The 16040-nt window shown below is 38.9% G+C and overlaps 1 protein-coding gene across 3 annotated transcripts in view; it reads left to right on the forward strand.

Annotated features, from left to right (window-relative positions):
- Positions 1–14807, forward strand: part of TMOD2 (tropomodulin 2) — a 67774-nt gene extending 52967 nt beyond the window's left edge. The window contains exons 10-11 of one of the 3 annotated variants that reach the window (XM_009429131.5): positions 4820–4964; positions 6863–14360. In XM_009429131.5, coding sequence (XP_009427406.1) covers positions 4820–4964; positions 6863–6897 — 180 coding nt within the window. In that variant the 3' untranslated portion in view covers positions 6898–14360. Of the gene's footprint in view, positions 1–4819; positions 4965–6862 lie in introns of all 3 variants that reach the window. The other 2 variants (XM_063794931.1, XM_016928244.4) reach the window with 2 other exon arrangements.
- Positions 14808–16040: the final 1233 nt, after the last annotated feature.

Here is a 16040-nt window from a genome sequence, read left to right on the forward strand (position 1 = left end):
GCACCAAAACGAAGGCCTGCTGAGAATCCACCACTGGGGGCAGGCTGCTGTGGCTAGGCTCCAGGTCAATGTGCAGTGATTTAATCAGGTGCCCCCATGGGAAGAACAATCGGTGATGCATATTAAAGAAACAGATGGGGAACTGCTAAATAAATTTGAGTAGATAAAAGAGGTCACTTAGAAAAACACAGAAGGCGATTTGAAGATATGCTTAAACATTTGTTTCTATTTTTCCCCCTTTGTGTTTAGTGACTTAAAATATAAAAAGAGCCTGGGCCTCTAGTCCCAGCTACTTAGGAGGCTGAGGCAGGAGAATCCCTTGAGCCCAGGAGTTCGAGTCCAGCCTGGGCAACATAGCAAGACCTCATCTTTAAAATATATATATAATATAATATAACATAACATAATAAAAGTTATATAATTTAATACACTACATACTTAGATAATTTAAGTATATATAAAGACTGTATATCCAAATTATAAGAAATTTTGATGCCCATCTATTGTCCTGGGTTTATGTAAGACCTCAAATCCAAAAAAAGATGCAGGCTGAGGAAGAAACATAGTGTATGTTACATTAATTCCTCCCCTTTTTTATATGCCCCCCAATTTAATTTTCTTCAGCTTCTATGTCTTTTATACAGCTATTAGCATCTCCTTCCTCCCCCTCAAAAAAAAATAAAGCTATTATTCTATTATTAATATTTCCTATTTTTGATTCCAGATTATATTAATGGTTTAAGTTAATATAAAAGCAGAGTTGGTGTTTCTGTTTCACTACTTTGCCAGAATGTCATCCAAGATTCATTACAAAATAGAGAAAACCCTAAAGAAATTACAGTTGATGTCTATATAAATAGAACACTCAAATCAAGGATGAGTAAGTATGGATTTGTCTTTTATTGCAAAACAAAGCAGCTGTAAGGATGCTGAGCAGAATTTAAACTACTAGGAAAATAGCCAGCTACTTGGAGAGGAGGGACTCAGATACTTGGGAATATAGGTGATTTGGGGTAACTTTTGACCACTGCATTAACACTGCAAGTTATCCAAGTCCAGGACTCAAATGCTCCAGGGGCACAAGCCGTAGTAGTGGCAGCCCTAACCTTAGCTCAGGGCTCATCCCTTGATACGGTCCCACTCTTCTAAACTATGTCATTTGCTAAAGTTGCTCATGAAACTCTGAGGTCAGCATCTCTTACTTTTTTGCTGCCACTCCCTCCCATTTACTCAAAATGCTTAGAGCATTAATCTCTACCATAATTATTATTGTCTAACTGGAAATACCACATTGTGTTAAGTTCTTGAGGAGAGACTCGTTTGAGGGGTTGCTGGATGACAAGAAAGAGAGAAGCAAAGAGATAAGCCTTAAACTTGCTTGGGATGCAAGAGTTCCTCCATAAACTTTTCTTCTTCATCCACTCCATACTTAAATTTTCCAAATTTAAAAGGTATATGTTTTTAACTTATTACAAAGTAATCAAGATTGTATGGTACTGGCACAAAAATATACTAGCAGAGCAATAAAGCATATTCAAATCAGGGAAGAATGAAATAAAAGATGGTGGGATTATTTGCTAGCATTTTGGAACAAAATTAAATTGGGTCTCTATATCTTCTTTTTTTTTTTTTTTTTTTTTTCTTTTTGAGGTGGAGTTTCACTCCTGTCACCCAGGCTGGAGTGCAATGGCGCCATCTCGGCTCACTGCAACCTCCGCCTCCCAGGTTCAAGCGATTCTCCTGCCTCAGCCTCCCGAGCAGCTGGGATTACAGGCGCGTGCCACCATCCCCTGCTAATTTGTGTATTTTTAGTAGAGACAGAATTTCACCATGTTCACCAGGTTGGTCTCGAACTCCTCACCTCAAGTGATCCACCTGCCTCTGCCTCCCAAAGTGCTGGGATTACAGGTGTGAGCCACCATGCCTGGCCCTATCTTCATTCTTATGTTAAAATTCATTCCAGATGAAATGAAGATTTAAACATTAAAATATATTAAATCATAAACCAAATGGAAGAAATCAGGAAGAGTAGAGAGGCTTCCTAAACATGATATCTAGAAGATTGATAAATTTGACCATATGAAAATGAGGAAAAGTCCTGATAGTGATCAAAAAGAAAGTCAAAAGACAAACAGAGCAAAATGTTTTCAGCACATTTGACAAAGGGCTAATTTCCTAACATACAAGAAACCTGCAAATCAAGTTAAAAAACTCAAAATACAGGAACCGTAAGCTGATAGAAAAATGGGCAAATGGCATGGATTGGTAGTTCCTGAGAAAAAAGAAATATAAACCTGTAAGAAAATTCATTGTTCTTATTCATCATTTGACAAATGCAAATTAAGGCAGTAAATAAATATAAAAGAAATATAAATTTTCACCAACTGTATAGACAAAGATTAAAAAGGTTAGTAGTATCTTATTTGGCTAGGGTAGGGAAAGCAGTAACACTCGTACAGTTAGCAAGAATAAAAGCTGTCATAACCTTTGACAATAAGTCAATAATATATCAGAATTCGAAACATGCTTGCCATCTGACCCAGCTATAATTTGTCCTACAGGCATACTTGCAGAAATGCCCCAAGATGCACTGGGGGAGGGAAGCTCACTGCAGTTTTGTTTGGAATAGTGGAAATAGAATGTGATGTAACAGTAAGTCACTAAGGCCTGGCTAAATACACTATGATCCATCACTGCAATGGGATTTGGCATAGTTCTTTATATGGATGAGGTAAATGTATATTTACCAACATGAAAAGATATCCTTAATGTTAGATGAAAAATAAAAACACACTTCAAAACAATATGCTAGTATAATCCATTAATGTGAAAAAAAGCATAGATGTACAAGTGATTGTGTAGATACGTGAATGCATAGAAAATGTTTAGAACACTACATACTGCATGCCAATCTGGCTTTCTCTGTGGGGAATGGGGATGTTGGAGTAAGGAGACTTGCATATTTTATATACATTTTAATTTGTGTTTTCTAAACAAGCCTGTACTTTTTTTTTTTTTTTTTTTTTTTTGAGGTGGAGTCTACTCTGTCACCCAGGCTGGAGTGCAGTGGCACAATCTCAGCTCACTGCAACCTCCGCCTCCCAGGTTCAAGCAATTCTCCTGCCTCAGCCTCCTGAGTAGCTGGGACTACAGGTGCCTGCCACCGCACCCAGCTAGTTTTTGTACTTTTAGTAGAGACAGAGTTTTGCCATATTGGCCAGGCTGGTTTCGAACACCTGACCTCATGATCCGCCCGTCTCAGCCTTCCAAAGTGCTGGGATTACAGGCATGTGAGCCACTGAGCCTAGCCTTATTTTTTAAAATGTGATGACTGTGTTATGAAAAAATATACTTTGTCCCTTAAATTAAATTGTAAATTCCCATATTTACATGCCTCATTTGTTTTTGTTTTTTGAGACAGGGTCTCACTCTGTCCCCAGGCTGGAGTGCAGTGGCGCGATCTTGGCCCACTGCAACCTCCGCCTCCTAGATTCTAGTGATTCTCCTGCCTCAGCCTCCCAAGTAGCTGGGACTACATTTGCATGCCACCATGCCCAGCAAATTTTTTGTATTTTTAGTAGAAACGGGGTTTCACCATGTTGCCCGGGCTGGTCTCAAACTCCTGACCTCAAGTGATCCATCTGCCTCGGCCTCCCAAAGTGCTGGGATTACAGGCAGGAGCCATGGTGCCCGGCCTCCCTATTAAAAAAAAAAAAAAAAAAAAAAAAAAAAACCTCTATTTTTAATTTTTTCATTAGTTTATGTCTCAAACAAAAAAACCTCTTCCCACCAACTTAAACAAGTTGGAGATTTTTTTGTAGTCCAGGAACCCCCTTCAGAGTTTGCTGATTTCATCCAAATGTGTAGATGGTTCAAACCACAATAAAGCTGCTCAGAATCACCTAGCAAGATTCTGCTGAGAGACAACAGCCCATAGGTTGAGATGTTTAATTATCATTGGATATGGATCCCAGAATTAAAAAATTATATTTGATAGCACAAATATAATGTGTACACAACACAGTGACAATAGAGTTACTATAGTCAACAATAACATTGTGCATTTTAAAATAAAAAAGTAGAATTTGATTGATTGTAACACAAAGAAAGGATAAATGCTTGAAGTGATGGATACCCCATTTACCCTGATGTGATTATTATGCATTGTATGCCTGGGTCATAATATCTCATGTACCCCATAAATATTATATACCTATGTATCCACAGAAGTCAAAAATAAAAACATTTTATAAAAAAGAAGAAAAAGTATTGGAAATGAATAAAGGTAATGGTTGTACAATATTGTGATTGTACTATATGCCACTGAATTGTGCACTTTAAAATGGCAAAATTTTATGTGTATTTTACCACAATAAGTAAGAATTCCCAAAGTAAAAAGTAAAAAATAAAATAAAAATTTAGTAATTGGATTGGCTGCTACAAAATAGTTTCATTATTTTTTAAAACACCCTTTGTTTAAACCACAGATACTGGGATGAATTCAAAACACCAAATATTAGTTTTGCTTTCATTTTAATTCTGGAATTATCCTTTCCTTCATAAACAATTTGCTTAGTTTTTTTCAGCTGCAGGACACCAGCAAACTCAGCTATCTGTCTGTTGGATTTTGCTTCTAGACAAGGAGCAGGACTCAAATGACTGTGAGAGAAAACATCTCAAGTGACGCTGTCCCTTTCAGTTTGAGACCTTTGCCTCTTTGCCTTTTTGTCCAGCAAGTAGCCTTGTCTTTTTCCTGTGCAAGTAACTGTTTCCTCTTCCTTCTTGGTCATCCTGTGCATGTGTCGGCACCTGCAACCAGAGGCAGCAGTTGGGAACAGCTGTAGAGATGGAAATTGCCCAGATGCTGGAGGAGAATTCAAGGATCCTCAAGTTTGGATACCAGTTTACCAAGCAAGGGCCACGAACAAGGGTGGCAGCTGCCATCACAAAGAATAATGACCTGGGTAATTCAGCCATAATATTTGCTGTTAACAATTAGAAGAGCATGAGCATTCACTTCTCCACTTCAGACGCAACATCTCACAGATACCATTCCACTGGCCTCTGATGTCACTCACTTCTTCATATAAGACACATTATTATAATACATGGTCATAGGAGTCTTTGTGCTCCTCGCAGTGTTAAGTTTCATCATAGCATTTTCTCAAAAAAGAAGTTTGTTCTATTTTCCAGGCAGTCTTTGATTTTTGCTTGATTTCTTTTGTGTATTTGTTTCTCTTTTACTTACATGTAATCTCCTTCTGTTTTTATCTGCACCAGAAAATGGGCACAAGGACACTGAGATTCCAAATTATGTTTGACTTATGACTGCTTTGGTACTTAGTTCTAAATATGGATATGTCTGATACTTTGGCACTTTACATGTGATATAAACATGGAGCTACATTATGAAGTTTAAACTCACAGGTCGCCTTTTCAGTTAGCCCCTTCAGTTTTTCGTGTGGCCACTTGTTGCTGAGGATCCCTGGCATTTCTTCTGTTAGGATGAGGTGGGGCATGTCCTGATCAACCATAGCAAAGAAGAAAGGAACTGGGAAAGCTTGGTCTGAGGATATCCCAGCCACCTGGAGCAGCCTGGCAAAAGGACACCCAGGAGCAGACATCCATTTGGCAAGTGGTCAGTCAGTCAATAGCAGGCTTCAATCCCCAGTTTGAGGTTCAGGGACAGAATGCCAGATCTTGGATGGAGGAACTGGGCAAGGCGTTCCACCAGGTACAGTGCTGGCCTCAAGGAGGACTCAGATAGCGGGCAAGATAGAAGCTAAAGGTTAGAACGGGAAGGGGCAAATAAAGGTTAGTGTCCAATTCCTTGTCCAGACAGGCTTTGCCAAGACCCTGAGGCATAGGAAAGGTGCAGTGTGTGGCATCAGGAAGCTGGCTGGACACGTGACAGTGCTTACCTGGGGGGTGCACAGGGTGAGGCCAAGGGACAGACAGGCAAATAGGGATTTGGGGAAGAGTGGAAGCAGCAGTCAGAAGGCACCTAGGAAAAGCACATTGGGTCCACAACCAAACAATATAGAGACCAAAGGAAAACAGGCAAAATGAGAGGTCTGAAGAAAATGGACAGGGCAGCCTACGTCCAAGAAGCAGCAACTGTGGGCAAGAGCCTAGGCAGGAGCTAGGCTATTTAAAGTGGAGAGTTAGAGCAAGACCACAGCCAGGGCACCTTTTTGCCAAATCCAAGAAAGTTCAAATAGCCCTCTTCCCAGTGACCAGGAGAGCTTGCAGTTGGGAGAGTGAAAGGTGGAAGAAGAGGGTTGCAGGAACTGGGAAATGGCAGTCTCGGCAACTTCTTCGGTTCTAAACATCAGGTTAAAGGAACATTAATCTCTGAGTTTGCTTGCCAAGTGAATCACATCTTCCTGTAGGTTGATATTTAGAAGTTTTTATTTAGAAGAGTTTTAGAAACTTTGAACTATTTGCAGCTCCTTCCAGACTTCATCCCATAATCAGAATTAAAAGATTGTGATTGTGTTAACCTGAAGAGTTAGTTAAAGCCAGTTGGTGACAGAGTTGCAAGTGCCGTGGATAAACGGCCATGAAAATAGTCAAAGTGCACTGTTTCACGGGTCTCTTCTGGAATTTCTATCCCATAGAAATTCAAAGGTTCTAACACTCGAGTACCCAACTATCAGACATATCTGTATTTAAATGTAAATTCCACCAGACACTGGATGATTTTATCATTTCCATTGATTGTCATGGTTAAGTATTAAAATTTAAGATAACTGTATCCTCAAGTGTGTGAGATTGTCATCTTATGTGATTAATGTTGTTTATCTGGAATTTAAGGAATATCCCTTCAATTTGTCTTTTTGTTCCTTTCTTTCTTACCTAGTTCGTAAGAAGAGAGTTGAAGCAGACCGAAGGTAAACTTCCTTGAGGAGAAGTGAAGTTTCACTGTGGTATGGCCATTGAAAAACAAAAACTCTTCTTCTTCCCCATCAGGACCATTTTATCAAAGTTCGTTCATTTCCGTTAACCACATAACTAATAATTTAATTGTTATTCTTTTTTAGCACTACTTATTTATCTTGGATTTTGTAATATATACAATTGTTTTATTTGCTCATGGGCACTTCTGGCAACTTGACAAATGGACCGATGCAGATTTTAGAGAGTGACGACATGGAAAATGAATTTAACCACTTTCTTATTGGGTTGTCTTGCTTTCTTACATGTACTTGTTTTTTTAATCACTGAAAGGAATTTAGTGTATAATATGTGTTTGTAACTGTGATTATGATAGAGGCCTATCTCTGTTTACATGCATAGCTTTGAGTTAGGCTAAATACATCAGAAGTGTTCTACTGACCACATAAGAAGTTAGTATTGCCAATCTTTCACTGCATGTGAAAATGTGACCAATTTAGCACAAATTCTCTCTTAGTTCCAGAAAAATCAGTAAATGCACATGCCCTGTTGATTGGAGATCAGTAGTGTCATCTTCATAAAGCAAGACAACATTATGACACTTTAAAACAGTAGCAAAGAAGTCTATTTATTAACCCACAAATGTAGCATCAAGCCAGACTCACAGGTAGCAAAATGAATTACACACCTACTTTTACTGACTATTCAACATAAATTGAATCTTTAACATGACTTTAAAGGCTATTTACAAAGCTGTTTTAAAGTTTTTCAAACATGATAGAAATTTTCTAAATTTTAGTAAGAGAGAAGCTTTTAAAACAGTACATTCCTGAATAAAACAACAATATTGTAACTTAATCAAGGCTGTCTGATGCAGATGATTGCATTTTTTTGGCAAATTTTAGAAGCATTTATTGCTTTGTCTTTAGTGTAACAAGATCACAGGATTAAATATAAACATTCAGGTTAATTATCTAGATTTTTGTCCACAGTATATGATCCATCCAGACATTTGCAAACGTCAGGAGAAAAATGTGAATTATTTATCCAGATGCATGTCATCTCAAGGACAAAGCCTGTGAAAGTACAACCGAGATGGTTGCATTGTAGTATGCATTAATCTTTCAATGTAGTGGTGTAAAAATGCAATGCTAAACTAATGAAGCAGGTGACTGCAGCCTTTGGCTCAAGCTCACAACTCTGATAACTGTCAGTGCCTGAGGTTGTGATTGGTGACACTCTGACACTGCCCAAGGCAACTCACCCTCTATTCCTCCTTTCTCCCTTCCCTTTCTTCCAATTCATTGTCTTTTTTTTTCCTCTTTTCTCTGTAATTTGTTACTAAACAAATTCCAGAATTTGTTTAGTAGCTGAGTGTTCCTGAGTTGCCTAGTAGCAATAAAACAAGTGAATAGGAAAATAATTAATATATTATTCTATTTAGCTTGTAAAACACATGGAATCTGTTTAAGATAGCCCTTGTAAAATTGAACATTTACCTGTATTGTAAGTACCCACATCTGTGTCTCTGAAGTCCTTTGAAACATCTCATTATCTTGAAATTTTTTTAATGTTTGAGAACACCATAAGCAGAATATTCTAACACCTTTGGCCCCTGAAAATCCTTTAATTAGTTTATGGCTTCATCTCCTTATCTATTTAAAAAACATAGTAAATAATGTTTTATGGTTTTCAGTCTGATTTTTCCTTCCCTTTCACCCATTTAGGTGTGATGTGTTGGAGTCAACTTGTACAGGCTTGCCAACTGTTATATTTTCAAGAATTTTGCAAACTGGTTGTTCAATACAGCCATTATTTAAAATTAAATGATGTGCACTTACAACTGAATGAATTATATTAAGGACAGAAGTAACAAATACTGTACTCAAAAATCTTACATTTTACTATTTTCTAACCTCTTAGATTATTTACATCTAGTAGGTATGTATGTAGAAATATTACCAAATAGTATGCCACTGAACGTATCCTCTCAACTCCATGTTCACTACCTTCTTGTTACTACAGTGGCTTGAAATTGGCCATGGTAGAAATATTTACACCACAGAAATTAGCAATATGTAAGAAATTGGGGTTTTCTCCCTCTCCAGATTGCTGGTTGATAAACATTCATCAGCACACCACTGGGTGAAATTATACATTTTTTTATACATATGTTTTGCTTATCATGTTGCCAAAGGGAAGAACATTTCTCTTAGATGTCTTTTCTCCTCTTTGGATTTGTTACAAACCTGTTTAAGTGCTGAGTCCCTGACCTGCCTCTCCAAGTAAGCCTTTTTCCTTTTTTTTTTTTTTTTTTCCTACTCTCATTCTTGCCTTGACTCTTAAAATCCTGGACCCTATAGAGCATTCCTTGCAGCCCCACAGTGCTGTGGGCTGGGGGCTAAAGCAGTTCTTGGCAAACTCTGGCAGAAAGCAAGAAAAAAAAATCAGAATTCAATCATGGCTGTTTCTTTTGTACAAGCAGTTGTTGATAGTATTAAAGCAAGATAATGGGACATTATCAAAAATATAGCACTGTTTTTACCTTATAAAATAGTTGGGTTGCATGCAACAGAGTCTATGAAATCAAATGTTTTTTACTAATCAGTTTGTTTTCTTATTACCTGTGTTTTTAAAGTGGCTTGAAAGGTGGCATTTCCATGAGTGTGCAAATATTGATGATAACCCTTAGAAAAACATACACTTGAGGAGCCTATCCGTCATTTAATTAGCCTAGGACTTCATCTCCCTCTCTGCCCAAAGTGTGGAAGTGGTAGCTCTTTCATGATCATGGGCACAGTTAATCCTTTGCTATCCATTGTGATGGGGCATAATGTATATAAAATATTTTTCTATGATTTGTTTTGCCAGATACTGTGTTGAGATATTTGGCAATATCTGGATAACTGATTGAAGGGAGATAACTTCTCCCCAGGCCTATCTCCCTCCCCCTTTTAGAGTTGTGCAGGTCCACTTTAAGTGTAAAATCACTCACCTGGACTTGTGGGTTTGTATCACCAACATCTATTATGGCATATGTAGATGACATTTAGGAGAAAAACCTTAGAAGTCTAGAAATCATATGATTAGTTCAGCACTGCAGCTCCCCATCTGCTTATAGTGTATAACTGGAAGCTCTTTCATCCTCATCAGCATGATTAAATGACTTAGTTTCTTTCATCTTTGGAGGGTATAATGTAAATAAGTGTCGTGTGTGTATGTGTGTGTGTACTGTCAGATATCTAACTAGGTATTTGGCTACATCTGGACAACTGATTGAAGGGAGATGCTCTCTCCCCAGTCCTCTTCCCTTGTCCTTTTTAGAATTGCTGCAGGCCCAGGTTAAATATGAAATTACTCCCTAGGCTTTGCAGTTTATGTTACCAACCACCACATTTTATAGCTATGTAGAGGATGACTCTTAGGAAATAAATATTAGAAGCCTAGAAATCATTTAGTTGTTCTAGCACCAAATCTATCCATTTGCCTAATGTATTTAACATTCCATCCTCATCAACATGATGAAGCCCCTTTCTTCCATCTTTGTAGGACACATTGTATATAAATATTTTGTACATAAAGATCATCAAATACCATAATGAGGTATTTGGCTTCATCTGGAAAATTGACTGGAGGGAGATGCTGTCTCCCAGCCCTGCTTCCCTCGTCCCTGTCCAAGTTGCTGCAGGCCCAGGTTAGAAGATTACCAACCTGGAGGGGCATGCAGTTCATCTTACAATAAAAGCCCATTCATTTAAAAACTCAGAAATCATCCCAGTGCCTGTACTCCTCAAACCAATTTCCCTAAGGGAAGACTGGCACACCAGCCCAAAGAGCAGGTGCTTCTCTTCCAACAGAAACATGGCCCCTGACAGGGCACCAGCATTAGGGAAACCAATGTCCTCCGAATAGCTGCCATGAGAACATTTCAGATGCTCAAACTGAAAATTCTTAAAACCAATATTAAGCATCAGCATGCTTTAAGTGTAAGATAGCCCTTTGGAATTTACAAACACATGTGCAGCTATTTCCTTGTTCACAGATATGATGTACTCAGCCCCCTCCTAGGCACTACGAAGAAGACAGAGGAAGCATAAAAATTCTGGACTAATATAATTTTATATGTGTTTCTGAGATTGGGGAGTAGACTGAGTGCCTTTTTTACAAAGAAGATCCCATATTTAATTCAAGTATTTATAGCATTAGCAAAAATGGGCAGAGGGCGGGAAGTTGAGAACACTAGGTTCTGTGCTATGTTACCTGTATTCAGTAGAACTGTTTCTGGAGTCAGGTTTTAAGTCATGATCCTGAAGCTTCCTTCCCCTCTTCCACTAATGATGCAATAATAGCTGTTTTCATTTTAACGAGCAGAGAACTAAGAGGAAAGGTCCTAGCTCTGCCTTCCACTCGCAGCTTCCCTTTACCTCCTCTTATTGCTTTCATCTCAAATATCCCTGCTACTCAATCAATCCTAAAGCTAAAGTACTGAGATGCACACAAAGGAAAGGTGTGAGAGTGCTTGGAAGCATCCAGCTGAGCCCACTGGATGAAAATCAGACGATAGGGCCTCCTGTTGTAATATACTAGCCAGAGAAAAGCGCCAAGAACTTCAGGGATATTATTCATTGCTTTCTTGCTCCCTAACCCTAGATCAGATTGGATTTTACTTTGTAGTTCAGGAGTTAAGAAGTCAAATTGCTGACCGAGGTGGGGAAGGATGATGGAAATTAAAGGTTTACATTTGTTTAATGGCAGAACTGAGATTTGCTCATCTTATCTCTTTCCCATCTGTCTGTAATAGCAATGACTGAATAATCAGTAGACCAATGGAAGAGGAGTTGCAAGTTTAAATTTGTAACCTGACTCTGGGTTCTGTTCTAGGAATAGTGCATGTTTTAGAGGCTTTGCCAGTTGGGATACATTGTTGACTTGGGGGAGGATGAAGGAGAGAACTGATGACCTAGACATAGAAAACAGTAATTAACTAACCAGATGTTCTTCTGATCTCTTCCATGGTAGACATTCTGAGCACATTGGCCCAGTTAGTTGGTATGGTGAAGGGGCACCGTACTAACAGATTTGGAGACTGAAACCTAATCCCATCACCAACACTTAGCAGGTATATGATCATGGGCAATTCATTCAATTGCCTGCCAATTATAGACTATATAGGGGGAAGAGCACTGGATTTGGAGTCAAGAAACCTGGACACTTGGCTCCACACTTCCTTAGCTGGGTAACTTTGGGCAAACCACTTGGTCTCTCAAGCCTAAGGTTCTTCAGCTATAAAATGGGAATAATACTTCACTAACTACCTCACAGAGTTGTGGTAAGAATATAATCAGATAACTGGATAAAAACACTATGTAAACTGGAAAGCGCCGTACAAATGTGAGAGATCAGTTTTATTATCAAATGACTGTTTTCCACTGCCTCTTGAATCAGTTTTATTCTAACCAACCATTACATCTTCCTCGTCTTTTGGAGTATGGGTAATTGAGGCTTGGGTGGGTCATCAGGGACTGGAGTTATTTCAGCTCCCACGTAGAGGTGGGAGAGGTGGTTGATGGGGCAGTGGAAGTTAGATACCAGTGATGTATATGGTAGGACATCTTCCTGGGTCACTTTGACAGTACCCTGGGAAATTGTCAATCCTTGCAGAGGGCCTAGGCTGGGCACAAGGGAGAAAGCAAACAGTTGACTAAGAATTGAGGGGAGGGTCTGGAGCGCTACTGCCCTCCTGTCATTGCTGTGGGTGGGAGAGGCTAAGACTTCAGGTTTGACTGGAGGCCTAGGAGAGAAGAGTGTCCTTAGGGTTTCAAGAATTTTAATGCCTAGCAGCTGAGTAACAGGCATTAGTTCTGATAGATAGTGAAGGGGAGAAAGTGCCACCTGTTATGAGATCACCTCTCCAGGGCAGCAGCTGCCTTGTTATCACCAGCAACCTTAGCCCTGGTCAGTAATATTTCTGCTAAGAAAGGTTTTGAAGCATGGCCTCCAACGACTTTCATAAGCCCTTGGAGGCAGGACTGTGTCTCATCCATCTTTGTATCTTCAGTACCATCTTGTAAGGTGCCTTGTACATAGTAGGTGCTTAATGAACAAATGTTGCTTGAATTTAGCTGTCGTCCAGCCCCACAGAGTTATGCTCCATTTGCCACCATGTGATATTTTTGAGAAACAATAGTGATTTGGATGCCAGCTATATGTGACTTTGGGCAAGACTCTCCATCTATCTTGTCTTCATTTCATCTGTAAAATGAAGTGAGTAGATTCGATGCTCCCTAAGGTCCCTTCCAGCTCCAATACTTGACAAGCTTGTGATTCTAAATCGTTTCCGTTGCCTCTGAACATGGGTGAGTAATGCCTCCACTGCAGCTGTTTCTCTCCAGGAGGCTTTGTTCAGAGGAGGTCTGACTATTGCACAGCCAGTTTTTTCTTCCTCTTCAGCAGTTCTTTACTGTCTTCAGAATAGTTCTGGATGAGCGGCCTTTTCTGAAAGGATATTTAAAAATATATACTATTTAGGCTGGGCCCAGTGGCTCATGCCTGTAATCCCAGCACTTTGGGAGGCGAAGGTGGGTGGATCACCTGAGGTCAGGAGTTCAAGACCAGCCTGGCCAACATGGTGAAACCCCGTCTCTACTAAAAATACAGAAATTAGCTGGGCCCTGTGGCAAGAGCCTGTAATCCCAGCTACTGGGGAGGCTGAGGCAGGAAAATCGCTTGAACCCAGGAGGTGGAGGTTGTAGTGAGCCGAGATCACACCACTGCACTCCAGCCTGGGTGACAAGAACGAAACTCCATCTCAAAAAATAAAATAAAATATATACTATCTTGCTCCTCAGAACCAGTGGGGAAGAAGAGGGAAGGCAAAGAAAGAAACTGAGCATAGTAAACACAGCATTTTTTTGTAGGCTCCTATTTAAAATGTGTGTGTGTGTGTGTGTGTTTCTAAGTAAGTATTGACTGGGAAAAAGAGAGAAGTCAATCAAAAGTATACTGTGCAATTGAGAGAGGCTGGCCCAAGATTTAAAACTTCCTGTGGGTAATCTAACTGTGAGTAGATAGGAATCGGCCATATGGCGAAATGAGATCAATAGGAAATGTGCTTTTTGAGGAAATTTTATTTTAGTACCAAATGTTGCCAGTGACAATCTTCAGTTAAGAAGTAAGTTATTCTGACCTAAAATTCTTATCTCTGCCACTTTGGTTTAAAAACAAAAACCCTTATATACATGGAATAGTTATATTTTAATTAAGCATTTATTTTAGTTGTTTTCATCCATTCAAGCAAAATGAATAAGCAGCATTTTTCATTGCACTTAAAAATGTAAAATACCTGCATGCCACTAATCTGTAACATTTTACCAGTTCAGATGCCTGTAATGTGTGACTTTATGTGTGTCTGTGTTGTTTTGAAGAGAATAAAGGAAATAATACTTTGCAAACTGTTTAAACAAGTGTTTAAACTTCTATTGGCAACATTTATTGGGCTAAGCAGTTATTGAAAACTCCGCATAGTTTTATTTTCCATTTGAAACTTCAATCAAATCAAGACTATTATATTCATTAGGGAATTAAAGACTAATTTGCTTTTTAAATGTGAAGTTGAACACTGTGTGGAAAGTAAATGTGTGATAAAGCAAAATGTATAAAGTATGAAATATTATACTTTTACCCTGGATAATTATTCAGGACCCCAGTTGGCCCAAATAGGTGCAATTTTTAATCCTTTGAAATTAGCCAGCCAGACCTAATGCTAAGGTAAATGTAAACTGTTTTAATTAATTAAGATCTTTCTGCTTTCGAAGGTATAATGTATCTATTTCTGTCAGGAATGATATTTCCAAATGAAAATGTAAAGAACATTGGGAATTAATAAACTTTCCTTTCAAAGTAAAAGTAAAGACTGGTTTTATATGGCTAATTTTTAGACAGTGTTTCTTTAAAACAAATGGTTGGCATCATGTTCTTAGATGAGCACATTTGCAGAAAACTATTAAATGCCCTTATTATGAAGAAACAAGACAACTGCAAGTAGCCATAACAGAGAGAAATAACTTGTTATCAAACAAAAATGAACACATTTGGCTAAATAGTTAAAAATTTGTTAGAATGAATGGGAACAGGAATACAGAAAGCCCAAACAGGTTGACTATTTTACCCTGAATTTTTTACACTAACTTTGGATTTACATTATTATTCTTTTTAAAGCTCTTCTGATAATTTGTAATACTGAACACTAAAAATGATGAAGTTATGTTGTAAAGGTTTGACCCTGGAAAAACAGGAAAAACTGTTCTTCCTGCCCTTCTGCTGAACTCTGTCCCAACTCTTTGACCCTTGGATTTCAGTTTAGACTGATAAGGTTCAACTGAGAAACATAAAGGGCCAGTGTCTAATTTCTATATTTGCTGTTTCACACCTTCTCTTGGACAAGAAAGTATAGTAATTATTTTGTTTAAAAGATTCTCCCTTTCAGCCTATTGGATTATAATGAATAGAGTGGTTACAAGTGTGCACCCTGGGGTCACACCTGCCTGGTTCAGATCTCACTTCCATTAGTTATACGAATTTGTGCAAATTACCAAGCCCCAGCTTCATCTGTAAAGTCGTAACAATTATAGCATTTTGCACGGTAGTACTATTATGCAGATTAATGTGTAAAAACACTTAGAACAGTGTCCGAGATATAGACGGCACTTAGAATTTTTAAATTCTAACCTAAATAAATATCTATGTGAAACAGGAAATGTTCCCTTGTCCCCCTTGCAGGGCATGCGACAGGGGGAGTTGCTCGCTTCTTCAGTGCCCCGCTGCTCAAATGTCTAGGGGAGCATACAGACAGGCAGGCTGTGGAGCTCTGACCCCACGGCAGCGTCTATGGGTGAATGTTTACAGCTGAAGCCCCAGTGGGCGTGTTGCAGGATGCTTTCTTAGTTTGCCGTCTATAGGCGGCTTGTGTTAACCACTCAGTTAGAACTTACTACCTTGCCTCAAGGACAGAGGGCTTTCTGTATCCTGGGTTCTTGCCTTGGTGTGCCGGAAGAATTGGATCACAAGTGGGCTTGGAGAATGAGTGCAAACTTGTATTGAGTGGAAGTAGCTCTCCACAGATGGGTGAGCCAGAGGGAGATGGT

The sequence above is a fragment of the Pan troglodytes genome, chromosome 16 (assembly GCF_028858775.2).
Source record: "Pan troglodytes isolate AG18354 chromosome 16, NHGRI_mPanTro3-v2.0_pri, whole genome shotgun sequence".
Lineage (NCBI taxonomy): Eukaryota > Metazoa > Chordata > Mammalia > Primates > Hominidae > Pan > Pan troglodytes.